This window comes from Microtus oregoni, unplaced genomic scaffold, assembly GCF_018167655.1.
Source record: "Microtus oregoni isolate MIOR12 unplaced genomic scaffold, Mior012 000004F_ref0000308, whole genome shotgun sequence".
NCBI lineage: Eukaryota > Metazoa > Chordata > Mammalia > Rodentia > Cricetidae > Microtus > Microtus oregoni.
This window is the reverse complement of record NW_024543063.1, coordinates 9,314,206-9,340,703: the sequence shown is the minus strand read 5'-3', so window position 1 is coordinate 9,340,703 and position 26,498 is coordinate 9,314,206. Positions and strand designations below refer to the sequence as shown.

The 26,498-nt window shown below is 38.6% G+C and overlaps 1 protein-coding gene across 3 annotated transcripts in view; it reads left to right on the top strand.

Annotated features, from left to right (window-relative positions):
• The window catches only part of Gigyf2 (GRB10 interacting GYF protein 2), a 135,668-nt gene that overhangs the window by 7,746 nt on the left and 101,424 nt on the right, over window positions 1–26,498 (top strand). For all 3 annotated transcript variants that reach the window (XM_041649692.1, XM_041649691.1, XM_041649693.1), the window contains exon 3: window positions 18,435–18,517. In XM_041649692.1, the coding sequence (XP_041505626.1) occupies window positions 18,477–18,517 (41 nt within the window). In that variant the 5' untranslated portion in view covers window positions 18,435–18,476. The remainder of the gene's footprint in view (window positions 1–18,434; window positions 18,518–26,498) is intronic.

The window sequence follows — 26,498 nt, the reverse complement described above, 5'->3', positions numbered from 1 at the left end:
TGTTTACCTGTGTTTATGTGCATGTGGAAGCCAGAGGTTGACATTGGGTAGCTTCCTCAATTGTTTTCTACTGTTATTTTTTGAGATAGGATCTCACTAAACCTGGAGCTCACCAATTTGGCTAGACTGGCATATTACAGGTGCATGTACTACCTCACTTTTTCTGTGGGTGCTGAAGATTCAGTCAGGTCTTTGTGCTTGCATAGCAGGAGCTTTACTGACAGTGCCATCTCTTCAGGCCAAAGTCTTTTTTTAGTTATCAAATTATAGCTGAATTTATTCTTAAGGTAGAAGAGTTGTCTCAAATGATCTGTTTTCTTTACTCTGGACATTGAGTTACGACATATTCAGAGTTTTGTGAGTTGTTTTTTTTTTTAAGATTTATTTATTTATTTATTATGTATACAACATTCCTTCCATGTATGCTTGCATGCCAGAAGAGGGCACCGTGTGAGCCACCATGTGGTTACTGGGAATTGAACTCTGGACCTCTGGAAGAGTAGTCAGTGTTCTTAACCTCTGAGCCATCTCTCCAGCCCTGAGTTTTGTGAGTTTTGCAAAGATTCCCACATGTTCTTGTAAAACTTTTGGTAGTCCCTGGGCATCTCTTTTTGGAAGACCCGGGCTCAAGGTAAGATTAAGATGACATGACCATGTTGATGGCATCCTAGTTTTTCTTGGGATGATTGTTTTGTTTTGTTTTTGAGATAAGGTCTTGCTGCGTACCTTTGGCTAGAATTAGCTGTGTAGACCAGAATGATCTGCCCTCTTCTGCCTCCCTCGGCTGGTCTTAAAGGTGTACGCCCCACAACTAGCTCTAGAATGCTAAATTTTTAACCTTTCATCAAAAGGAGGATAAAAAAATTTGCATATTATTAAAGCAGTAGGGAAATGTTGGTAACAATAATGCTTTTTATTAGAGTCATCTTTAATGGCTAGCATGTTCTTTTGAGATAAAGTTTTTTTGTATTCAAGTTGTTCTGGGCCTGAAGGAAGTCTTAGGAGCTGTAGTCTCCAGCATTTTGTCCTTAGATTGTAGAGACTGACAATTTTCTGACAGAAGTATTGTCTTGGAACTTTCTAATTGGTATATCATGACATAGTTGTGAAAGAGGTAGCCAAATGCAAGAACTCTCAATATTTTCTGACTGACAGTTGATGAAGCACTGGTCAAACCATGGCCGTTGTGTAAATGGATGCAAAGCTGTCCTGTAAAAGCAGTGGTCTGAGAGCCTTAATTTGTGTTTTGAAAACTGACAACTTTTTGGAAGACTTCCAAGCCCTACACCTGTTTCTGAGTATAAGAACATGTTCCTTCTTAAAAGAGGGTTTACTGTGGATGGAAAGGTGGGAGTTAGTAATGGAACAGAATACGGAAAGGAGGGAAAAAATTACTCTAAAAATTGCAAGGAAGTTGGAAGGTGTATTAGGCAGGGTTCTCTAAAAGAATAGAACTAATATATAAAGTGGCTTTGTTAGACTGGCTCACAGGATGTGGTCTGCATAGTCCAGCAATGGTTGTCTCACACTGGAGAGTGAGAATAGAATTGTTCAGTCCACGAGGCTGGATGTCTCAGCAGTCCCAGTCTGGCCCTGAAAACTGAACGGTTCCTGGAAAGCTGCTGCTCTTAGTCTGCATTGGAATCCTGAAGAAGCTGATTCTGATCATGTGAAGGGATGCTGCAGCAGCAGGATAGATAAACTTGTCAGCGAGAGTGAGGGCAATCGGGAAGAAAGCAGAGTTTTCTTCTTCCACGTCCTTTTATGTGGACTGTCACCAGAAGATGCAATACACAACACACATTTAAGGTGGGTCTCCCTGCTTCAAATAATCTGATCAAGAAAATCCCTCACAGGAGTGCCCAGCAGCTTGGGTTTTAGTTGATTCCAGATGCAGTCAAGATTAGCCATTACAGTATTGAGGGCCATATCAGTAGATAATGAAAAGCAGAGAGATAATGTGCTTTTTAAATTTTCTGTCACCTACCTGCAGGTTACACAGTTAACCAATTGGGACCTTATTTTCTTAGCAAAAGGTATATCCCAGGAAAATTGTGGAAATTAATCTAAAATGTAATCAATTTCTGGCATGAAGTAGTCATTTACTGAATGATAGCTTTTATGGTGTTTTATGATTATTATTACCATGCAAATAGGTAAATTTAAGTCTAAAATTTTATATAATTTCTAGAAGTCTAGTATTTCACTTTTTTTTTTTGATTTTTCGAGACAGGGTTTCTCCGTAGCTTTTGGTTCCTGTCCTGGAACTAGCTCTGTAGACCAGACTGGCCTCGAACTCACAGAGATCCGCCTGCCTCTGCCTCCCGAGTGCTGGGATTAAAGGCGTGCGCCACCATCGCCTGGCTCACTTTTTTTTTTTTTGGGGAAAGATTGTGTTTTAAATGTTTTCCCTGCATCTATTTGTTTATACCACATATGTGTCTAGTGCCTGTGGAGTTCAGAAGAGAGGGTTAGATTCCCTGAAATTGAGCCATGATTTGGGTGCTGGAATCTGAACCTAAGTCTTTTGCAAGAGTAGTAAGTTCTCTTAACTACTAAGGTGTTTCTCCAGCCCAAAGTTTTATCCAGTGACTGTGTTTGTGGATGTCTTCTAGCATCTTCCCGAAGATGGGGATTAGATTACAGGCATGCACCACTATTTTAAATTCTATTTTAGATTGATTTGTTTTTTATTTTTATGTGTATGAATATTTGCCTGCATGTATGTATGTGCACAGCACACATCCCTGGTACCTGAGGAAGCCAGAAGAAGGTATTAGAGCCCCTAGAACTGGAGTTATATATAGATTGTTGTGACCTGCTATGTGGGTGTTGGGAATAGAACCTGAGCTCTCTACAAGAGCAAGTACTCTTTTTTTTTTTTTTTTTTCTGGTTTTTCGAGACAGGGTTTCTCTGTGGTTTTGGAGCCTGTCCTGGAACTAGCTCTTGTAGACCAGGCTGGTCTCGAACTCAGAGAGATCCGCCTGCCTCTGCCTCCCAAGTGCTGGGACTAAAGGTGTGCGCCACCACCGCCCGGCAAGAGCAAGTACTCTTAACTGTTGAGCCCTCTCTCCAGCCCCAAGCACCATTATTTGAAGTATCTTTTTGTTTTTGTTTTTGACAACTAGGTCACACTATGTATCCCAGGGCATGCTGAAAATTGTGGTATAGCCCAGTCTGGCCTCAGACTCATAACTGTCCTGCTTTACTTCCCATTAGTTTACTACTGTGTCCAGTTTTAAAATTCTGCCTTTATGCTGGGTGGTTAGGCCATGTTGATCTTTTATGCCCCTTGATAAGCTTTCCAAGGAACGTGCGTACCTACATTTGTGTGTTTTATTTTTTTAATATTTATTTATTTATTAATTATGTATACAATATTCTGTCTGTGTGTATGCCTGCAGGCCAAAGAGGGCACCAGACCCCATTACAGATGGTTGTAAGCCACCATGTGGTTGCTGGGAATTGAACTCAGGACCTTTGGAAGAGCAGGCAATGCTCTTAAACTCTGAGCCATCTCTCCAGCCCCCTGTCTCTCTGTCTTTTTTTTCCTCTCTCTGTCTGTGTCTGTCTGTCTGTCTCTCTCTCTCTCTTGTGTGTGTGTGTGTGGGTGTGCGCGTGCACGCGCGCTCGCGTGCATGTGTGTATGTATGTGATTCTGATCCCCTTGTCTCCATTTTCTGAGTACTGGGATTATTCAGCTAGTCTTTCTTTCTCTTTTTCTTTGTATCTGTGTGTGTGTATGCGCATGTGTCTAGAATTTGGCTATATAGCCTAGGCTAATCTTGAAAATACAATTCATTTGTTTCATCCTTCTGATCCTGAGATTAGAGATGCTTGCATCAGACTCAGCTTTTTTTTTAAATTTAAATATTTGAAATGTTTGAGTACTACTTAAATTATAGCAGTACTCTTTATTTTTATTATTTTGTGCTTAGGAGTGTTTTGCTTGTTTGTATGTCTGTGTATTACATGTGTACCTGGATCTCTTAGAACTGGAATTATAGACATGTCAGTCACCATTTGGGTTCTAGGAATCTAACCCTAGTCTTCTGTGAGAGTAGTCAGTAGTCTTAATGGCTAAGCCATCTCATCTCTTTTGTTTATAGCTTGTACAAAGAATTAGGTTTCAGCATGTTTCTGTGTGTATGTGTTTGTGGCTGTATGTATGCTGTGGTATACCTGTGGAGGTTGTGCTCTATCTACTTTGAGGCCAAGGTCTCTCTGTAGTTTTTGTGCTTCATGTGCCAGGCTAGTCAGCCTGTGAGCTTCTGGGAATTCTTTCTGTGCTTCTATTTTACTTAAAGAACGTGGGGTAGGTACTTTCATGTCTACCCTCTTTGTGGATTATGGGGATTTAAGTTTAGATACTTAAGCTAGGGAAGCAAGCACTTTATCCACTCTCTCTTTAGCCAACAACTCTTTGTTATGTATATAAATGACAGATCTGTTAGGAAAGGAATTATCCATAATTTCATTATTCAAAGTAAATAGTGGTGTGACGTTACGGCTCAGTGGGTAAAGGTGCTTTCTGTTAAACTTGACTGCTTGAGTTTGATTCCCAGAACCTATGTGATGAAAGGAGAGAACTGATTCCTGGAGGTTGTCCTCTGACACCCAAGCTGTGACATGAAGGTACCACCCCCCATAATAACCCAAAATTAAAACTCATGGACTGCACGCCTTTAATCCCAGCACTCGGGAGGCAGAGGCAGGTGGATCTCTGTGAGTTCGAGACCAGCCTGGTCTACAGAGCTAGTTCCAGGACAGGCTCCAAAGCCACAGAGAAACCTTGTCTCGAAAAAGCAAAAAGCCGGGCGATGGTGGCGCACGCCTTTAATCCCAGCACTCGGGAGGCAGAGGCAGGCGGATCTCTGTGAGTTCGAGACCAGCCTGGTCTACAGAGCTAGTTCCAGGACAGGCTCCAAAGCCACAGAGAAACCCTGTCTCGAAAAACCAAAAAAAAAAAAAAAAATCATGGACTGGGCAGGTAGCTTAATAGGTAAGGGTGATTGTCACCAAGTCTGATAATCTGAGTTCAGTTCCTGGGACTGGCATGCTGCCTCCTTCCCCCAACAGGTAAAGACATGAAATTTCAAAAACAAAAGTAAACATCAGTAGTTTTGGATATACACAGGTATGGTCTTTTACAATGTGTTAGATATAGTCTATATTCTATGACTTCCCCTTAATTCTTTTTTTTTAAATATTTATTTATTTATTATGTATACAAAATTCTGTCTGTGTGTATGTCTGCAGTCCAGAAGAGGGCACCAGACCTCATTCCAGATGGTTGTGAGCCACCATGTGGTTGCCGGGAATTGAACTCAGGACCTTTGGAAGAGCAGGCAATGAATGCTCTTAACCTCTGAGCCATCCCTCCAGCCCTTCCCCTTAATTCTTATCATGCCTGTTTTTACTCAGTTGCTTTTGCTAGGCTGGAATCTTTACTAGGGACTGTCATAGTAGTCCTTATCCTTAATACACTCAGATCATCTAGTTAGTTCTTACCAGAGAATGTTATCTGAATCCAAAGAAAATACTTTATACATTTCCTGTAGAAAACCTAACCTTAAATATTTCTGTACAAGAATGTTATTCTCTGGAAGTTGGGCCTACTGGAAAAGCGGTAAGAGACTAGAACAACTCGGGAGAGGGTGATCCTGTCCCTTCAGTTAGTAATATGTTCCTTCTGATGGGAAAAATGACTTTCACCCTTTTGCAGTTAATTAAGATCTTCCTTTTCTCCCAAAATAGATAACCTTTTCTTGGAAATCAGAAAAGGTGCAAAGTAAAAGAAAAACAAAGTTGTCCCATAAAGTTTGAAGATTTGGTATTTTAAAAGTTGTTGACTCAGGTGGGCAGTGGTGGATCTCTGGGAGTTCAAGGTCAGCCTGGCCTATTGAGCAACTATTTCTTAAAAACAAACAAAGGGGCTGGAGAGATGGCTCAGAGGTTAAGAGTATTGCCTGCTCTTCCAAAGGTCCTGAGTTCAATTCCCAGCAACCACATGGTGGCTCACAACCATCTGTAATGAGGTCTGGTGCCCTCTTTTGGCCAGCAGGCGTACACACAGACAGAACATTGTATACATAATAAATAAATAAATATTAAAAAAAACAAAAACAAAAAAGTAAACAAAAAAAGAATTGTTTGCTCATCAGCAACATTTAAATTTTGAATATTTATATTTGCTTTTTTATTAGTGATTAGATGGGGTTTTATTAGCTCTCTTTAAAAATCTATCTATCTATCTATCTATCTATCTATCTATCTATCTATCTATCTATTGCATGAGTGCTCTATCTATACACATGCCTTATACCAGAAAGGGCATAAGACCACACTGTAGATAATTGTGGTTGTGAGGAATTGAACTCAGGACCTCTAGAAGAGCAGGCAGTGCTTTTAACCACTGAACTATCTCTACAGCCTGGGATTTTATTAGTTTAAAATTCATATGAAACTATTTGTGACAGGACAGAACAAGAGATAGACTAATAGCAAATGCTTTAATTAATTAATTAATCAATTAATTTTTTTGGAGCAAGATTTTGTTGTTACCTCAGACTGGCCCAAAACTAATGCTCCTCCTATGTTAGCCTTCTGAGCTCTAGTTACAGACATGTACTACCATGCCCAGGGGGAAAATAGGTGTTGGGTATTCCCTACAGCCAGTCATTCTCTGAGAACTATTGCTTATATTTCTTGTGCATTCTTTCAATTTGTGTGTATGTATGTGTGTGTGTTGTTTTGAACATATGAACATACTTCTCAGAAAGACTGTTTAATGTTTTTAAGTTAAAAAGAAACTCTTAGGTTAGTCTTCTGTTTTAAAAGCTTTAGTTGTAAGATAATAGATTGGTCCTTAATTCAAAAGAGTTAGAATGCCACACATATATTAGATCTGCCTGTTATTACAATGTAAGACATTTGGCAACCATATCTCATTATAAACTGTCAACTTAGAACATTCAGAACAGTTCAAATCCTGTCTTGTCAACATTGCAGCCCTCTATAGCATATCCTTTATGCAGCAGTTGTAGGATGAGCTGCATGTATTGGTTAGTTTCTTAGCAAGGCTTCTCTGTGTGGCTGTGGCTACTTCACTTCCTGTTGCCATTGTTACTTTTCCTGGCCTCCTATTTACTCAGTCTTGTGTTCTGCTGTTAAACTCTTGCTTCTTTTTTGAGAGCCATTGAGTTTTTTTATACACATACATACATACCTACACACACACATATACACACACATTTATTTGGTGTGTATATTTTGCCTTCATGAAAGTCTGTGTACTATGTACATGTTTGGTGCTTACAGGGCCCTGAAGATGGTATTGAATCCCTTGGAACAGGAGTTATAGATGGTTGTGACCCATGTGAGTGTTAGGAATCAAACCCAGGTTTTCTAGAAGAACACTCAGTGCTCTTAACCACTGAGCCATCTCTCCAGCCCCTTTAGTGGTTTCTTGAATGTAGTGCTCCTCCATAATGCAGAACCCATTAGGGACTGGTATTTAGTAGGCATTTGATAAATAATTTTGACTTGAATACTGTTGTCATATTGTAATATAGATGTCTTTGTTTGAGATTTTATGAAGCTTCCATCTTTAAACTCTGTTAGTCCCCTTAAGACTTTGGATACTTGCAGATGAGTAGCACTGACCGTCTTAACTTTTGGAAACTGATTTGTTTATGTTGACTTAGTGGTTGTTTAGCTATCTTTCGGGATGCCATTGTACTGATCAATAATGGTTCTTACCTTTTTTGTGTGTGTCCTGGAGATTAACTCGGGCCTACCACATATTAAGACAGGCATGCTTCAAGTTACACAGTCCTCTTCTAAAATCATAATGTATTTATATAATTTAAGTTCAGATTTATTACATTTTTGTGTGAGTGTGGGTGTGTTTGTGTGTGCGTGCACGCTTATGTACCAGATTAATTTCTAGTGTTTACCCTATTGCTTCTTTCCACTATGAATCTGAATATATTTGTCTTTATTTCTTGTCTTAATTCTTGTCTTTATGTCTGTGTGTGTGTGCAGGTGCATATTTGTGTGCCAGATATGTTTATATATATGTACACTTACATGTAGATGCCAGAAGACAACCTCAGCTGCTGCTTCTTAGGAACCAGTTGCATATTGTTTTAAAATTTATTTGTGCCTTTGTGTGCATGTATGCAAATGTGTATATGTTATAGCACACATGTGGAAGTTAGAGGACACTGTTGTAATAAGAGCGGCGGGGCTGCGTCCCCAGCACCCGGCCGCCCACATGGCTAGCTCTAGCTTATGCCCCGAAATAATTACACGGAAACTGTATTCTTTTAAACACCGCTTGGCCCATTAGTTCCAGCCTTTTCTCGGCTAACTCTGGCACCTGGACTAGCCCATTTCTAATAATGTGTTTAGCCCACGAGCTGGCTTACCAGGAATGATCCTAACCTGCCTCTGCCTGGAGTGGGAGAGTCATGGTGACTCCCTGACTCAGCTTCTTTCTCCCAGCCTTCTGTTCTGTTTACTCCTCCCACCTATGTTTTAACCTATGAGGGCCAAGCAGTTTCTTTATTGCTTAACCAATGAAATCAACAGATTGATATATGACACTCCCACATCACTTCCCCTTTTTCTGTTTAAACAAAAAAGGCTTTCATTTTAACATAGTAAGATTACATATAGCAAAATAGTTATCAAGCAAGAATTACAGTTACAATATATCTATTTTATCTTTTATCATAACTAAGGAAAACTGTAACTATTAATTCTTCAACTCCATCAAAGACTCCAGAAGGATATAATACTACCTAAGTAAACAAGAAATAAGAAAACTCTAGAAATGACAGAGACATCTCGCTGCCTGGACAGTCACCCAAAGTTCTTTTGTACCGTTGGGGCATCCATCTTCAGCCTTCAGGCCCATAGTATCCAGCAGACATTTTCATCAAGCAGGAAATTTCAAAGACAGTTCAGTCATTATCTGCTGTGTCCTGCAGAATGTCTCGCAGACTCTTGCATCAGTCATGAACCCCAAAAGACCGTCTCACCTTTAGGCAAGTTCAGCAGTCCTCTCTCTGCGGGTTCTCTGTGTCCATTTTATGCAACAGTCCAGGCAAGAGCAGTTTCTTGCCCAAATGGCTATCAAACTCCATAACGAGCCTCTTCGATGCCCATCTTCCTCTTGAAGTAGATTGATGCTGCCAGGAGCAGAGTGTCTCATTGTCATGAAAAGCCCTAAGTTATTAAAACATTTAAAATGCCATATTCTGCAGTCTTTGAAAGATGTGAAGAATGCCTATCTAACTGAAATATATCTCTATATATCTAGAAAATCTAACTAACATGACTACAGGCTTTACTATTATCGATGATTATCCATTAACAACCTATATTTCCTATTATACATTACATTTTAAATGAACTACACAATCATAATACCTTAATATCAGAAATACATATAACAAAATTGACCTTAAAATCCATACCAATGTAAATTATTCATATCTATATCATATCAATGCAAATTATTCATACCTATATCATATCCCCCTTTAAATGTAAAAGAACATTTATAAACAATATTTGGGAACATGGGCGCAGTTTTTTTCTCTCCAAACTGCTTCCTGCTGAATGGGGGCGCTGTTAATCAGATCGTTTAGGGTGTAACTTGTGTGTCAGGTTCATCTCAGTTGGCAGTTGAGTTAAGTAATTTTTTGAGGGTGTTCACAGGAATTTTTCGGGAGGTCGTGGACTATCATACCATATCGGGATAGATGCAATCCACAGGGACTGGTCCTCTGTGAAAACAAAAGAAGACCCTCTCCAAAGCATCATATCCTTAGACCCAAATTTTGAAATTGTAATACCCTTATATCCATTCTGGTTTAGCTTAGCAGCCCATGTAATGAAATGTGTCTCTGTACTTAGCTCCTTCACAGTCAATTTTTTTTTAATTTATTTATTATGTATACAACATTCTGCCTCTGCCCGCATGCCAGAGGAGGGCACCAGATGTCAGTACAGATGGTTGTGAGCCACCATGTGGTTGCTGGGAATTGAACTCAGGACCTCTGGAAGAGCAGCCAGTGCTCTTAACCTCTGAGCCATCTCTCCAGCCCTTTTTTTTTTTTTTTTTTTGGGTTTTTCGAGACAGGGTTTCTCTGTGGCTTTGGAGCCTGTCCTGGAACTAGCACTCTAGACCAGGCTGGTCTCGAACTCACAGAGATCCGCCTGCCTCTGCCTCCCGAGTGCTGGGATTAAAGGCGTGCGCCACCACCGCCCGGCCAAAAATTTTAAAGAAAATACAATGTACATAATCCAGACTCTCTGTGAATTTTCCATTTTTACGTGGCTTATTTTTCTTTATTTCTTTTAATCTCTTTACTATCTGTACTCTGTCTCTTTAAAGACTTTACCTTTTTTTAAACCATTAATTTTATTCTCTATATTCCTTCCTTCCTTCCTTCCTTTCAGATTTCTTTATTATGTATACAGTGTTCTGTCTGCAGTTGTGCCTGCAGGCCAGCAGAGAGCACCAGATCTCATTACAGATGGTTGTGATTCACTGTGGTTGCTGGGAATTGAACTCAGGTCCTCTAGAAGAACAGTCAATGCTCTTAACCTATAAGCCATCTCTCCAGCCCCCCACCCCTACCCCCTTTTTTAAAGACGAGTTCTCTCATAGGCCTGAGTTCATTGATTAGGCTAGACTGGTTGGCCAGTGAGCCTCAGGATCCATTTGCCTCTGCCTACCCAACACTTGGATTACTAAAGTGCACCATTGATTCTTGACTTGTAAAATGTGGATTCTAAGGTTTGAAATGAGGTCCTACTGCTTATAATGCTGACTGTGCCTTCTCTCTCACCCTTGTCTCTTATAAACTGATAAAGGTATAAGTGACTAGGAGGTGGTGGCACAAGCCTTTAATTCCAGCCCTTGGGGCAAAGGCAGAGGCAGAGGCTAGCCTGGTCTTCAGAGTGAGTTCCAGGATGCTGGGGCTGTTACACAAAGAAACCTTGTATCGAAAAAGAAAAAAAAGGTATTAAAAAATAACAGTATAAGACTGGAAGGGAGCACCTGCCTAGCATGCACAGTGCCTTTGTGGTTTTGCTGAACACTGCCTCCCTCCCACACCCCGGGACTTCATCACAAAAATGGCAACATGGAACCTTTATTGGCAGTTATATTCAGTGTATAGTATTTATAATGTTGAACTTACTGTAAAGAATTTGAAATGGGCCGGGCAGTTGTGGCGCACGCCTTTAATCCCAGCACTCGGGGGACAGAGGCAGGTGGATCTCTCTGAGTTCGAGGCCAGCCTGGTCTACACAGAGAGAGTTCCAGAACAGGTCACAAAGCTACAGAGAAATCCTGTTTTGGAAAACAAAACAAAACCAAAAAAAAAAAAAAAAAAAAAAAAGGAAGAAGAACTTGAAATGGATTTTTCTAAAGTCAGTATATTTGCTGATCTTGGTAGTACGCTCCTGTGATTTATGTACTTGAGAGACAGAGGATAGAGGATAATGAGTTCTGGACCAGTAGCCTACTTGGTGAGATCTTGTCTCAAAACAAGAAATCATTATATTATATGCCATTTTTAAGAAGCAACTGATTTTGGGAATCTGTTTAGTATTTAAAATATAAAGTGTTTAAAGCACTGTTCATTTCCGACAGCAAAAACTTGAAGTTACCTGTTTTATAAACATTATATAACTTTTACAAAACTAAGACTTGAAGCTCGAGAGATGACTCAGTGATTAAGAGCAGTGTTACTCTTGCAGAGTACCCAGGTTTAGTTTCCGGCATCTACATAGTGGCTTACAAACATATGTAACTCCAGTTCCAGGAGATCTCACCTTCTCTTCTGCCCTCCTTGGACACCAGGAATGTCTATGGTACACATACATACATGGAGGCAAAATATTCATGCATAAAAAATAACATAATTCTAAAACCTTTTTAAAGGGCTAAAAAAAATTTGACTTTATTGTATATATGTTAGAAATTTGTCCCTTAAGCTGTACTGAATTTTTCAAAATAGAGGATATAATAGGATTTTTTTTTTTTTTTTGAGACACAGTCTCCTGTATCCCAGGGTATTCTCCAACTTGCTGTGTAGCTGAGGATTACCTTGACTTCTGATTTTCTGCCTCCATCTCTCCAGTGCTGGGGATTGCAGCATGTCCCATTATGCCATGTTTATGAAACATCAAGGATAGAAGCCAGGGCATATTCCATGTTAGGCATCCCTAGATTTATAGTGTAATTCTAGTATGTAGAAAATAATAGTTATTCTTCTTTCCACTACATACAGGTGAACATAAAAAGAGGTATGGAGGAACACTTTGTAAATTTTTAACATTTCAGGTGAGAGTAATTATTGGCTTACTGAAAATTATTGTGTTGTGGAAATGGTGAACATGATGACAGTTGTATATCCAGGGGAGGAAGCTAGAGATGAGTTAGGTGAAAGTTATGAGTTGCAGATGTCTAATCATATGGTCTTTCTCTACTTGTAACCTTCTAGCACAGTGTATATACTGAGACATTTGCTTGACCCCCTCCATCCAGATTTGTTTTTTGACAGAGGTTTATGTATCTTAAGCTGGCCTCCAACTCACTTTGTAGCTGAGGCTGACTTTGACCTCCTGATTCTTCTACCGCCATCTCCACGAGAAGCCATAAGAGAGTGTCTAATTCTGCCAAACTGGAGTTATAGGTAGTTGTGTGTTACTTTTTGTGGTTCCTGGGAATCAAACTTTGGTCCTCTGCAAGAGCAGTATGTGCTTCTAATTGCTGAGCCATTCCTCTAGCTTTGCAAATTGAATTTCTAAAAATTTTAATTATTTTGAAGATAGGGTCTGGCTACATAGTACATGCAGACTAACTATCCTTCAACACATTTCTTTCTTTGCTTTTGTACTGTCCATGCACTACCATATCTAGTTTAGAAATTTTGTTCTAATTAGATGAGTTAAAAGAATTCAGACTATTGAAAGGATGTAAGAAGACTCTTTAAAGAGTTAGCAGTAATTGAGAGAAAATGATAGGTGAAGGATTTCAGAAGTTTCACATGATTGGCTTTTTCAGTGTGATTTGACCAGCAGACTTTCAAAACAGTGGTACCTTAATCAAAGCTCCCTGCTTTGAGGTAAGCTTATTTAATTGATTTAGAATGACATACAAAGTAATACTGTAGGAAAAAAAAAAATCAAGTTTGTAATTTGGGCAGGGTAGGTGGGTCTTTTCTCCCAAGCTCTCTTTCCCAGACTATTTAGAAAATTTGTCTTCATTTCCTCTGTGCCCTTTTTGCCATTACACACTTTTGAGCATAGTTCTAGCCACAGGTACTTAGTAGAGACAGCACTTGAGAAATTTATAGTTAAATAAGTCATGGTTATTCTTGGGAAAGTTAGGAAGGGAGATACAGAAAAGCTTGGGTCAAAATAGTACCAGATAGTACTAATCATGGAGGAAAAATTAACTGGTGTGAAGAGAAGGCAATCTAGAGAGGAGCTTGGGTGAGTAGAGTTCAGAGTCAGCTTCAGATCCCAAGTTTTACAAATTCAAAGCTGTTTCCCAAAGGTCAGGAGGCTTTGTAGGGGTTTGAGTTGAAAATATTTAACTGGGTAGGGTTTGAAATGATGCCCTTGGGTGTGGTGGTACGTACAGAGCAGACTGATCTCTATGAGTTTGAGGCCAGTCTGATCTACAGACTAAGATCCTCAGGGCAGCCAAGGCTACACAATGAGATCCTGTTCCCCCCAATCCCCACTCCCCAAAAAACAGGAAAAAAAAAAAAGATGGGAAGACTATTCTCATTTTAGCACCCAGCTCTTAGTTTAGAAAAGACTGTTCGGAGATAAGGCATAATTTCCATTTCAACTAATGTTTTATAATTCAGAGGAACTGTGTAAGATAGTCCTTCCAGAAGTTTATTAAACTCTCTCTATTAAATTGATTGGGAAGGAATAATCTAGGGTCTGGAACTCAGGATTGAGTAAGGTGTTCAGTGCTTAAGTTAGATTTTTCTCCTTTTTTAAAAATATTTATTTATTTATTATGTATACAATATTCTGTCTGTGTGTATGCCTGCTGGCCAGAAGAGGGCACCAGACCTCATTACAGATGGTTGTGAGCCACCATGTGGTTGCTGGGAATTGAACTCAGGACCTTTGGAAGAACAGGCAATGCTCTTAACTGCTGAGCCATCTCTCCAGCCCCAGATTTTTCTCCTTTAATTCATAAGGAAAAGGATCAGAGTACTCTTCTGTTTGCTCTGTTGAGAATTAATTTACTTGGATTGTTCTTAGCGTTCTCCAGAAGTGTTGCACCCGGAAATAATTCTAGGGAACCATGTTATAATTAGTAGCTGGGTTCAAGCTTTGGGGCATTTGGTGTTTGTGAGGTTTTGCAGTACATATATAGTGAGGATGATCAGGTGTACTAGAACAGGATTTTTCTGCTCATTTGTTCCTTAGCTGCTCCCTGTGTTCAGGGGGCTCCTCTTACAGCTTAAGACTGCAGTCTGGAATTGAGTCCATACGAGGGTTTCTGTTTTTATTGTGTTAGTAACACCTGTGCTTTGACAACCTGTGTGATCATATGTGATGACCTTGTAGTAAGTTAAAGAATAAATTGCTTTGTGATTTTTTTTTTTTAGTGTTTTCATAGATACCAAGTAATTTCAAATTAAATCCATTCTAGTTCAATCCGTGACTTGCTTTAGAAATTTAGATCACTTTTGCAGTAGTCAGAGGTCCCCCTCAAAGTTCATTTGAAAGCATTAGGGGCCGGGCGGTGGTGGCGCACGCCTTTAATCCCAGCACTCGGGAGGCAGAGGCAGACGGATCTCTGTGAGTTCGAGACCAGCCTGATCTACAAGAGCTAGTTCCAGGATAGGCTCCAGAACCATAGAGAAACCCTGTCTCGAAAAACCCAAAAAAAAAAAAAAAAAAAAAAAAAGAGAAAGCATTAGGGTAGGTAGAGTTTGAAATAGTGGTTTAAAAAGAATTAAGATTAAAAAACAAATGGCATGCCTTTAATCCCAGTGCTTGGGAAGGATAGGCAGGTGGATCTCTGAGTTTGAGGCCAGCCTTATCTACATAGTTCCAGACTAGCCAGGACTGTGTAGAGACCGGTCTGGGGGGAGGGAACCCAAAAAGTTGGACAAAACAATAACAAAAAGATTTTAAAAATGCATTTATTTTATTTGTTTTAGGCAAAACATGTTATGTGTATGCGTGTACCACCATGTGGGTACTGGGAACTGAACCTTTGTCCTCTGCAAGAATGATAATCTCAGGAAGTCTGGCACAGATTTTTCATATTTTGTGTTTTACAAAAGAGTTCTTTTAGAGAACTTGGGAGATGGCTTTGTAGTTAAAGTCTTTGCCATGCAAGCCTGAGGACTGGAGTTTGGATCCCCAGATGTAGAAGGAGCGTCAGGCTGCGTCCCACCACTTGGCTAGCTTTACACCCGAAATAACTACACACAAATTCTATTCATTTAAACACTGCTTGGCCCATTAGCTCTATCCTCTTACTGGCCAACTCTCACAACTTGCTTTAACCCATATCTAGTAATCTGTGTATCACCACGGTGTTACCGGGAAGATTCTAACCTGCGTCCATCTTGGAGAGGAGAGCTATGGCGTGTCTCACTTCCCTTCTTCCCAGCATTCTGTTCTGTCTACACCACCTACCTATCAGGCCAAGCAGTTTCTTTGTTAATTAACCAATGAAAGTAACACGTAGACAGACGACCCTCCTACATCACCCAGAACCTATATAAATATCAGGTGGATGTGGCAACTTGCCTTTAATTCTAGGCTGAGAAGTCAGGGACAAGGGATCCTCAGATGAGTCTGGCTAAGGAGACTAGCAATGCTGGTGAGCTCTGGGTTCAGTTGAGAGACTCTGTTATAATAAACAAGGTGGAAAAAATATCAAGAATGATTCCTAATACCAACTAAGGGCTTCCACATGCACATGCTTTCCCCACAAATGCAAACATGCAAGCTCAAGTGCACATACCACTGGAAAAATGAAAAAGAAAAAAAATCTCTTAATGGAGTTTTAATAGATTTTTATTACACAGTGTATCATTTTTGTATACCTGTTAAAAGGAAAAGAGGCTAGAGAAGCCTTTTTTTTTTTTTTTTTTTTTTTTTTTACCTCAGTTAGTAAAGTACGTGCCATGCAAGCATTGGGGTCCAGGTATGATCCCCTAGAATGCTCATTCAAAACCTGGGTATAGTGGCACATGCCTATAATTTGAGCACTGGGGAGGCAGAAACAGCATCCCTGAGCATTGCTGGCTGGCTAATCTAACCAAATTGTCTTGCTAGTCTAACTACCTCAGTCAGCTCTAGCTTCTAGTCTCAAAAAGTAAAGTAGAGATTGATTGATGAATATACCTGTTAGCCATCTCTGGTCTTCACATACGCACATGTAAGAACACAGTAGTGTTCCACCTTTTTCTTTTTCCCAGCTGTGTAGTAGCAGCAGCATGCCACTCAAAATGTCTGAAACAGTTCCATTTCTATGTATTAGACGAGTCTTTCTGAAATCCAGGTTGACCTTGAACTCAGATCCTCTTGCTTTAGCCTCTAAGTGTTGGGATTGCTGGTATGCTGGGATTACATGTATTCTGGAGCTATAGGTGTATAAATGTCTGGTTCCACTATTATCTGTTTAAAATTTAGTGATGATTTGATGCTTGTGACAACTTTAAAAATGATATAAGCAGTTTGGACTTTAAAAATTTTTTTTGGCATATTTGTTATACACTTAAGTGTATATTGTATACACTTGTATGTTCTATGTGCATGTGTGTGCATATGAATATGATGGCCAGAGGTGAATGTTTGGTATCTTAGTTGATTTCCACTTTATTGTTTTGAGACAGGGTTTCACTGAAGAACCTTTCACTTACTGGTTTGGATTGGCTGGCCATCCAGCAAATCTCAAGGGTTTTCCTGTTTGTGTACTTTTATAAGGTGTCCATTTAACAAAAACGATAGTAATAGGTTCCTCCCTGGGGCTTATGACCTTCTGGGCCACGGACTTCTGATCTAGTTCATAGTACTTGGCATGGATTCCTTTCTTCGGAGCAGGCCTCAAATCTAGTCAGAAAGTGCCTGGTTACCTGCATTACTTTCTTGCACTTTTGTACTAGTGAACACATTATACCTGGCAGGTTGGCATTACAGCATTCAGGCTTCACTGCTGTATAATACATTGATGATTTGCTCCTCCTGCATAGCACCTTCTGGCACTATGAAAATTTCAGGTCACTTCCACCTTGATTTATGTCCCATAACCAAATGTGTTGTAACTTCAGTAATAATAGGGTGTTACCATCTTATTCTGGTAGGTAATCAAGAACAATGGCAATAGCCAGTGTTATTTTGGGGGTTTGTTTTGCCCCCACTGATATTTTCATTTAATAACCCATGTCTTCTGGGAAAACATTTATCTACTCACTCAGGGTTATCTATGTTCCAAACCTCTGTTCCTCCCCCCCCCCCCCTTTAAATTTCACTTTTAAATCAGCTTACAGAGTAGTGGGTTTCTGTTTGATTTTTTTTTTTTTTTGGTTTGGTTTGGTGTGTCCCCCACCCCCACCCCCCCACAGGGTTTCTCTGTAGCTTTGGAGCCTGTCTTGGAACTAGCTCTTGTAGATCAGGCTGGCATCAAACTCGCAGAGATCCACCTGCCTCTCTGCCTGGGATTAAAGGCGTGTGCCACCGAACTCAGGACCTTCAGAACAGCAGTCAGTTCTTTTAACCTCTGAGCCATCTCTCCAGCCCTCTATAAGTATTTTTCATGCATCCTTTGTGTTGGTTACTATCTTCTACTCCCATCTTCATCCCCATTAAACTTATTATTTGCTTGTTGTTACCTTTTTTTTTTTTTTGAGGCTGTTTTTACATAGCCCTAGTTGTTTTTAGAACTCACTATGGAGGGGCTGGAGAGATGGCTCAGAGGTTAAGAGCATTGACTGCTTTTCCAAAGGTCCTGAGTTCAATTCCCGGCAACCACATGGTACCTCACAACCATCTGTAATGAGGTCTGGTGCCCTCTTCTGGCCAGCAGGCATACACACAGAACTCACTATGGAGACCAGGCTGGCCTAGAACTCTCAGGGATCCACCTACCTCTGCGTCCCGAGTGCTTAGATTAAAGGTGTTTATCACTGTGCCCAATGTCTGTCTGTCTGTCTATCTATCTATCTATCCGAGACTGTTTTTTTTTTAATCTAGACTTACTCATTTCATTTTGCCAGCTGCATTGCTGTAAATAATCATTAAAAACTCTCATTCTTAGGAGATTATAAGCAGATCACACATTGTCTAGCTATTTGTTCTGATCTGGTATACTTCACTTTTTCTTGACATTGTTTGACAAAGATGTGTTTCTATTTAACAGGTTTTTCCACACACAAAATTCTTTTTAAAAATACGAAGAAGAATGGCAGCAGAAACCCAGACACTAAACTTTGGGCCTGAATGGTGAGTTCAGTCTTGTCTTATTTGATATTGAATGACATAATTCACTAGTAAGAGTTACACAGGAACTGGGTGGTGTATAAATGTGCATATTTCTGTTTCATATGTATAGTTTAAAAATGTGACTAGCTTATAGTATCTTATATTTGATAAAGGACAGTATTCTCTAATTGTAATTTTTTCTTGGGTTGGTTAGGTATGGATAACGAAATTAAAACTCTATAGTTCTACCACCCTAGAAAATTATTTTTGAACCTTTGTGTATGTATAAACAATTTTACATAACTATAACAGTAATACTTTAATATCTATTTTTCTACTATTGATATGCTTATTTAAAAATAGTTTTAATGGAAGCATTTGAAACTTTTTTTATTGATGGGCTAAGCAGGTGGTCCAGAATTAATACTGGCTATTAGCAGTAGCCCATCTAGAGCTGAGTTAGCGTTTGCCATAATAACAATTAATTGACCTTTGAGTCTCTTACAGATATGTTTGGACCCCGAATATGGAATTCTCATGGAATTTTGAGATCCATCACATTATAGTGTGGCTTTTCCCCCTCTTCTTTTCCCCCCAAAGTTGGTGATTGAAGATCCTCTCTTCAGTGACGTGAATAATGATAGTTAATTTTCCATTCATACTTGGAACAAACCCCTTTGGTAATGTCAAAGGCAGTATCTAAAGGAGGAATTGGATTAGCGTCAGCATTCTTTATGTTTAGGTGGTGGTTTGTAAGACTTCTGTAGGAGTTCCTTGTTTGAAGAGTCTTAGGAACTTACTCGATCATATACACTTCTTCTGATATGTATTTCCTAGATATTCTTAATCTTCATGGTTAGCATTTGGAGACCGAATGAGAAAGCATTTGAAGTTCTGTAAATCGACACATTGCCTATAGTTTGAGTTTATTTTGAAAATGTTTACCTAAACAATGCTGCACCTGTTTCAGTTATTTTATATTTAAAAAAGAATTTACTTATTTCGAAATCACTGTTTCTAGAAAAATCAGAAATTATAAGTAAGGAAGGAAAAGGAATAAATAAATACCTTAATTTGATCCTTAGTACCCACTGTAAATATCGTGGTGTATCTTTCCAGGTGGTTTTCTGTATCTTATTTGTGTATATGTGTATTTATTTTCACAAAATAGGATCAAACTGTGCATTCAATCTTGTAACCTTAACAAAAAAAGCCTAAAGCAAACAAAACCTTTTACAATAAACGTTTTTTTTTGGTTCTTTTAAGTAGTTTCATTGTATGGATGTACTATCATTTAACTAGTTCTCCAGATGTTAGAGGCTGTTCATAGCTGTTAGTATTATAAAAACATTTTAGCATTATTAAGCTAAATCTTTATTCACACTATATTAACTTCTTTAATCAGGTAGATTTAAATTCATGTAGTTCACTTTGTAAACCATAGTGTGTGCAGCTGTTCTGCTATTATTACTTTTCTTTTGTGCTAATACATTCTCACATGTTTTTCTTTGTAAAATCATATTAAAATCACTGAGGCACTTAAAGGGTTTTTTCTTACAGCATCTTGCTAATAATATGTAGTGAAAAAGAAGCCAGAAAATTTAACCAAAACCAAAGAATTAAAAACAAAAACAATCCAACCAAACTGGTGATATTCTTGATTTTTTTTTTTTTTTTTAAATCTTACATCTCTGGTTTGCACTGGAATCCTGTTGGAGTTCAAGTAAAGTTTTTGTGAAAAAAGTTTCATTGGAAGACAGCCATGCTTTTTTTGTTTCCATGTTACCGTGATAGTTTTGTGCTAACTCTGGCAGGGATGAATAGTTGTTTTAGAGGCTGCCTAGTTCTCAGAGCTTGTACATTTTCTCCTTAGCCCTTTGCAGAAAGTTTGCTGTTTTGTGACATGTGTTACTCAACATCAAATCATTTGCAGGTATCTCTTTGCCATTGGCTCAATCTGTCAGGAGTGTCTTACTTGCCCTCCTTATTGTACCCTGAAGTATTTATAAGGTGTTTAATTTGAATTGAGTCAACTTTAGCAGACGGTAGTCATCAGTTCTGTCCTTAATCAGAAACTTCTCGTTGTTACCTAGGTTAATCCTGTATCATTGGTACTTAGGAGCCTTTACTGAGGAGTGCAGAGTTAAGTAGGCGCAGCCTTAATTATACCATCAGTCAAGGTAGTCAAAATAACCCTGTACTAGAAAGTTACCTTGTTGTCATTGGAGACTTTTGGCATATTTTCTTCATGTAACATGTTCATTATAAGTCTTGATATGAGAAACTGTGTTCAGAATAGTTGAAAATCAAGGAAGAGAGTGATTATGTTGAGTCATTTTGTAACTCTGAACCATGAAGAAACATTTATGACTTTTAATATAGTGCTTAACAAGTGATGTATAAAATGACTTTTTTTCTTTTAAAAGCTTTTCATCTTAGTTTTAAAAATTATACTTGTAATTGAAAATTTTCTCCTCCCATCCTTCCCTCTAGACCTTATCTGGGGCAGTTGTGTTGATAGGAGAACATTAAAAATTGTCAGGAAGGACCATACCTGTATAGCCTTACCAAACCCAACAGAATCATTAGGTTGTGGATTGTTTATTAGAATAAGGAAATGAATTACAGATTCACCAAAATAGTGTAAAAGGATATGACAGAATTAGTGAAGAAAATTAATTTCTAGGTATAAAAAAATATTCAATTTTAAATGCCTTTCTTCAAATGTTACTACTTTAGACTTTCTGACTGTACAGCTTGTATCCTCTCCTTATACTCCCTAACTCCTTTAGTGTCTATATCAAAATGTGATATAGTAAATACTTCTTGCTCAGAATGCAGCCTCTAGGTCTGTAGACTGTGAGCTCCTTTGTGAGCAGGCATTTGGTCTGGATTGTTGTATAGCTTGTTACTGCTGTAGTTCCAGAGCCTGGCTCGTAGGCACTCAATAAATGTCTATTAAATGAAAGAATGAATTGCTGGAAAGTAAAGTTGTTTTCAATGTTTTGTTACTGTAAATGATATATGTATACTTCTGAATGATTTTGTTCTATTCTAATCATTTTCTTTGGATTAATTCCCTTGAAGTAGAATTATTAAATCAAAAGTTTTAATGTTAATTTAAGGTTTAGATGACACCGTATAGATTAACCATCAAAAAGATAGTTTTAATTTAATTCACTTCCTCTATGTGCTTATGTTGTCTTTGACAAAACTCTTTTTTTCTATTATTTTTTTTGAGACAGGGTTTCTCTGTAGCTCTGGCTGTCTTAGAACTCACTCTTGTAGACTGGGCTGGCCTCAAACTCACAGAGATCTACCTGCCTCAGCTTTGAGTGCTTAAAGTACTATCTTGATGAGTTGTTTTGGTGTTAAATACTTTTGATTAAGATTAGGTCTTAATAGAATTTTTTTTGTTGGTTCTATTAACAACATTTGGAGGAAACAGTACTATAGAAAAAACCAGAAAAAGACTAAATTATCCATAGTCCTACCACGAAAAGAATATATTGGTTTATGTCCTACTACTCTTTTTTCTTTGCGAATGTATACTTCAAGACATCTAAAAAAAATCAGATTTTACTTGAGAAAAATTTAAGGACTGGAAATCTACTCAGATAATTTCAGAAGACTTTATTATAGCGAGAACATTTATAGACATCTTGCTTTCTGGGGAAGACACAGAAGCTGTCCTAGGGTCTCCTTTGTCTTCATTTCTGTGCTCTCAAGGAAGTCTCTGGTCTTTGTTTACAAAAGAGAGGGAGAGGGTTGTCACCCCCCCCCCCCCAGCACTTCCTCTGTTAATACAGTGAACCATTTTGAGCAATGTCTCTTTTCTCACTATTAAGGACACTGTTATTTCTCAGTGTTGGCCAATCTTTTGAGTTAGTGCACCAGTGATTAGTTAGGCACTCCATAAAGTTTGGTTGAATAGAGGCTTCATTCGTAAATGTGGGTAGGGGCACGCAAATGTGGCTAGGGGCACGAAAATGTAAGCCTGAGGCTGCTAGATGACTGTCCATACTCTGAGAAAAATACAAGTTCTGTCAGATGGAATGTATTACTTTTTTCCAGTTCTCAAAAGGGGTTAAGGGACAGTGAATGAGCTGCTGTCCAAAGGTACTTTAGAAGAGAATATTTGTTTAAAAAACAAACAAAAAACCAAAACCTAGTTGTCAAGTTCCTGCTGTAGTCTACGCCGCCCCCCCCCCTCCCAGGATTTTCCTGCTATGTGTTACTTTTCTGCTTCTCTTTCCTGTATTTGCCAGTTAACCTTGGTTGTTTCTAGTGTATTTCTTCTTGCCTGTTCCTGATAAAGGTTCAGAAAATATTTAAATATTTCTCACTACAGAAAGGGCATGTTTAAAGACAAGGATGCAAGAGTTTGCAGATTTAAGAAATAAACTTCAAGACATTTTTCTTTAATGTGAAATGTGGGAAAGGAAGAGGTGAGCTTGGAGGCACTATTTCATGACACTTGTTAAGTTTGTTTGACCATTGTGTACCAACAAAAAATTGAGAGTTTTAGTCACATTTGCATTTGGAATGAGAATTGTGGAAGATAGAGTAAGAGTAGTTATATTGTTCAAGATACTTACAAAAGTGTGTGAGAAAAGAACTAGAAATGGTGTGAGAGATTTAGAATTAAGTAAGACATCATAAATGGATATAGAAGATGGAAGAAGGTGAAGTGTGAGCCTTAAGTGTATGTGTGAGTGTATATATACAACTACATATATATATATGACATGCGCGCGCATGTGTATGTATGAAGACCCACCTCAATGAGGGAAGTCAGAGCATGACTAGAAGAAAACCCAAAGCTTATGCAGAAGTAGTTTTTGATTCCCAGACTATCACACAGATACGGACATTCCAAATTGCTTTTTAAGTTGGAAGTGTGGATTTTGAATGGTAGTAAGTGAAAGTTTGGAGAATATAGTGGGGTTTTGGGGAGTCCTTCTGGTCCCTGTCATTTCCTTCGAATGGTAGGACTTGACTCTCTTGTAGCCTGGGAGATGAAGGCCATGGAATTAGAATATTTATCTTGTTTTTTTTTGCAGTGTTAAGGTTATTGATGCACTTTGTAGAGCAATGCAGTGGTGAGGAGCCAGGTTGGTTTGGGTTTTGAATTTACAGCAAAGTAAGAAACTTCTGGAATGAGGAAGGTTGAATAGTACAGAGCTAGAAGTGAGGTAGTATACTACTAAGTAGTCACTGGTACATATTATATATATGTGTGTGTGTGTGTGTGTGTGTGTGTGTGTGTGTGTGTATTATATATATATATCGTGAAGAACACAGGAGATCAGATTTCTAGAAAAGAGAATTGTGTGGAAGAAATAAAGGTCACTGGTGGCCTTTGGAAGGGAGATTACCTACATGCGTTGCAGCTTTTCCACATAGCTAGGTGAGGGGGACTTAGAATTGACTATTGAGTCAGATTATAATGGTTATTTCCATCTCGATGAACTATCCTCCCAACCCAACCCCTTGTAGACAGGGTTTCTCTGTGTAATAGTCCTAGCTATTCTGGAGCTAGCTCTTGTAGATCAGGCTGGCCTCGAACTCAAAGAGATCCACCTGCCTCTGCCTCCCGAGTGCTGGGATTAAAGGTGTGCGCCAATACTGCCTGGCCATTCAATAAACTATCTTAATTGCTTTAGTCTCTTCACAAATACTGGAGAGTAAACTCTTATTGTGTTATAATAGTAGACATGGTGCCTGTAAGAGGTGTTTGCTCTCTTTGGGAAGCCATTGGAGTCTATTGGAAGGACAGAGTAGTAAATGAACTTGAAAACTTGATATGAGAGCTTTTTTTAAGAAATTAGGGCTATTAATTAGGCTATAAGGGAGTCTCTGGTAATACCAGGTGACTCAAACAGTCACCGTGGTTTTTACTTGAAATGGCGTAGGTGTGCCCTCTAGTGTTAGAAACTATTGGGAAGCTTATTGACTTAGTATGACATGGAAGATACTTAAAATAATTTCTAATATTTTAAAATTAATGCCTGGCAATTAAATCAGCTGTTTAAGATAAAAATTTGGGATCTCATCATTTATAGAATAATTACATTAGTCATAAAATCCTAGCCTTTAATTTTAGTTCTGTGGTGACTAGTCAGATGCATTAGTTTCCAGGTTCACTTTCTTCCTCTTTTTTTTTTTTTTCTTCAGTGCTGGGGATGGAACCCAAGGCCTTCTGTATGCTTAGTCAGTGTCCTATCACTGAGCTTCACACTTCTTATATTTTATATTGTGTTTTTATGAAACTTAAGTTGGATCAAATGAACTAACATGTACACATTTTCCAGCTTCAGTTCTCAGAGTTAAATTGCCTACTTTTTCAGGACAGGCTCAGTTTAATATTTTTCCGAGCATTTATATGCATGTGTGTGTGTGTGTGTGTGTGTGTGTGTGTATGCACATGTTTATGTAGTTGAGAGTGCACATAGAGAACAGAAGTCAGCATTGAAGGTTTTCTTTCCTTTGTACTCCAGGGTTTTTCTGCGAATCTTCAGCCTATCCTGACACTCACTCTGTAGACCTTGAACTCACAGAGATCCACCTGCCTCTGCTTCCCAAGTGGGCACTTTACGCTTATTTTCTGAGACAGGTTCTCTCATTGAACCTGGAACACTTAGGCTGAATAAACAGACTGGCCAGTAAGCTTCTCCCACTTCTTGTAGTCTTCTGTGGAATTGTAGGCAGTTGTTACTACATCTGCCCTTTTAAAACATGGGTGAGTGGGGATCTGAATTCATGCCTTTGCACTTGCCTAGCAAGTTCTTTACCCACTGAGCCATTTCCCCAACAGATAGAGCCCAACTTTTGAGATTCTCATGGGAAACAGTGTCTTGAAGGTCTTTTATCAGTGGTTGGCTTATTCCTTTGAGCAGTGTTTTTCTGTCATTATTATGTCTTTTGGGCATTGAACCACATTCTTTGTCAAGAATTTGAAAGGAAACAAAGACCAACTCAGTAGTTGTGAGTACTCCTGGTACTTCCTTTGGAGAAACGGGGGAATCTGGGACTATTGCAAGAAGTTGTATAAGATAACCCTGGAGCACTTAAAGACTTAATAGGGGCATGTCCAAAGGACTCATCAGGAGCCATTCAGAGAGTATTTTACTAGTCAAAGATGAGATAGTGGGAACATTGTTAAAAATAGTTTCACTGTATTTAAATACATCAAGAAGTAATTCATTACTGTTGAATATTATTTTGAAAATAAGAGACACGTTTTTTTCTTTCCTTCTTGTGTAAACTGCTAACATTGAGTCACTATTCTAAATAATATAAGAGATTAGTTTCTCTTTGCAGAAATGCTACAAGAGAAGGTTAGCGAAGTTAGGTATCTAAACATAGATCATAAGTACATGTTAGCAGTTTAGAAAACTAAGTAGGCATTGTGTGTCTCATGATGGAATAATATACTACCACAGGGGAGGGATTGCCAAAACAATACAACATATCAGCTATACCCACTTATTGATTTAAATGATAAGATCAGCAATTTCAGACTTGAAAAAAATCTGTTTATGATAATTTACATATAAAAATAATAGGCCAAAAATTTCCACCGAATAGCATCAAAGACTTAGTAGCATGGTACAGAGAGCCAGGTTGGCCATGGATTGTTGTTTTGGGCTTGAGTGATTGGTACATTTGAGTTTGTTATATGCTTCTTAATATCTCCTTATATGTTCAGAATTGTCTGTTATGTTTTTAAAGGGGATAAGAAGATAGAAACATTGGAAAGAACCATTCTCACCATAGTTTATTAGTAGTGTCTATTCTTTTTCTCTTCAGTATTACTTCTGCATGTAAACATGTTTTTATGTTTACCAAGCACTTTTTTGAATAATAGACAAATATTTATTCTACTGGTCTTCATATTTTTAATGCTTAGCAGTTTTGAGGATATATTTTAAAATATCTGTTGAACTCGTCCTTTAGGTTATATCACATGAATTAAAGTAACTTAGTCTGTTTCTGTCTT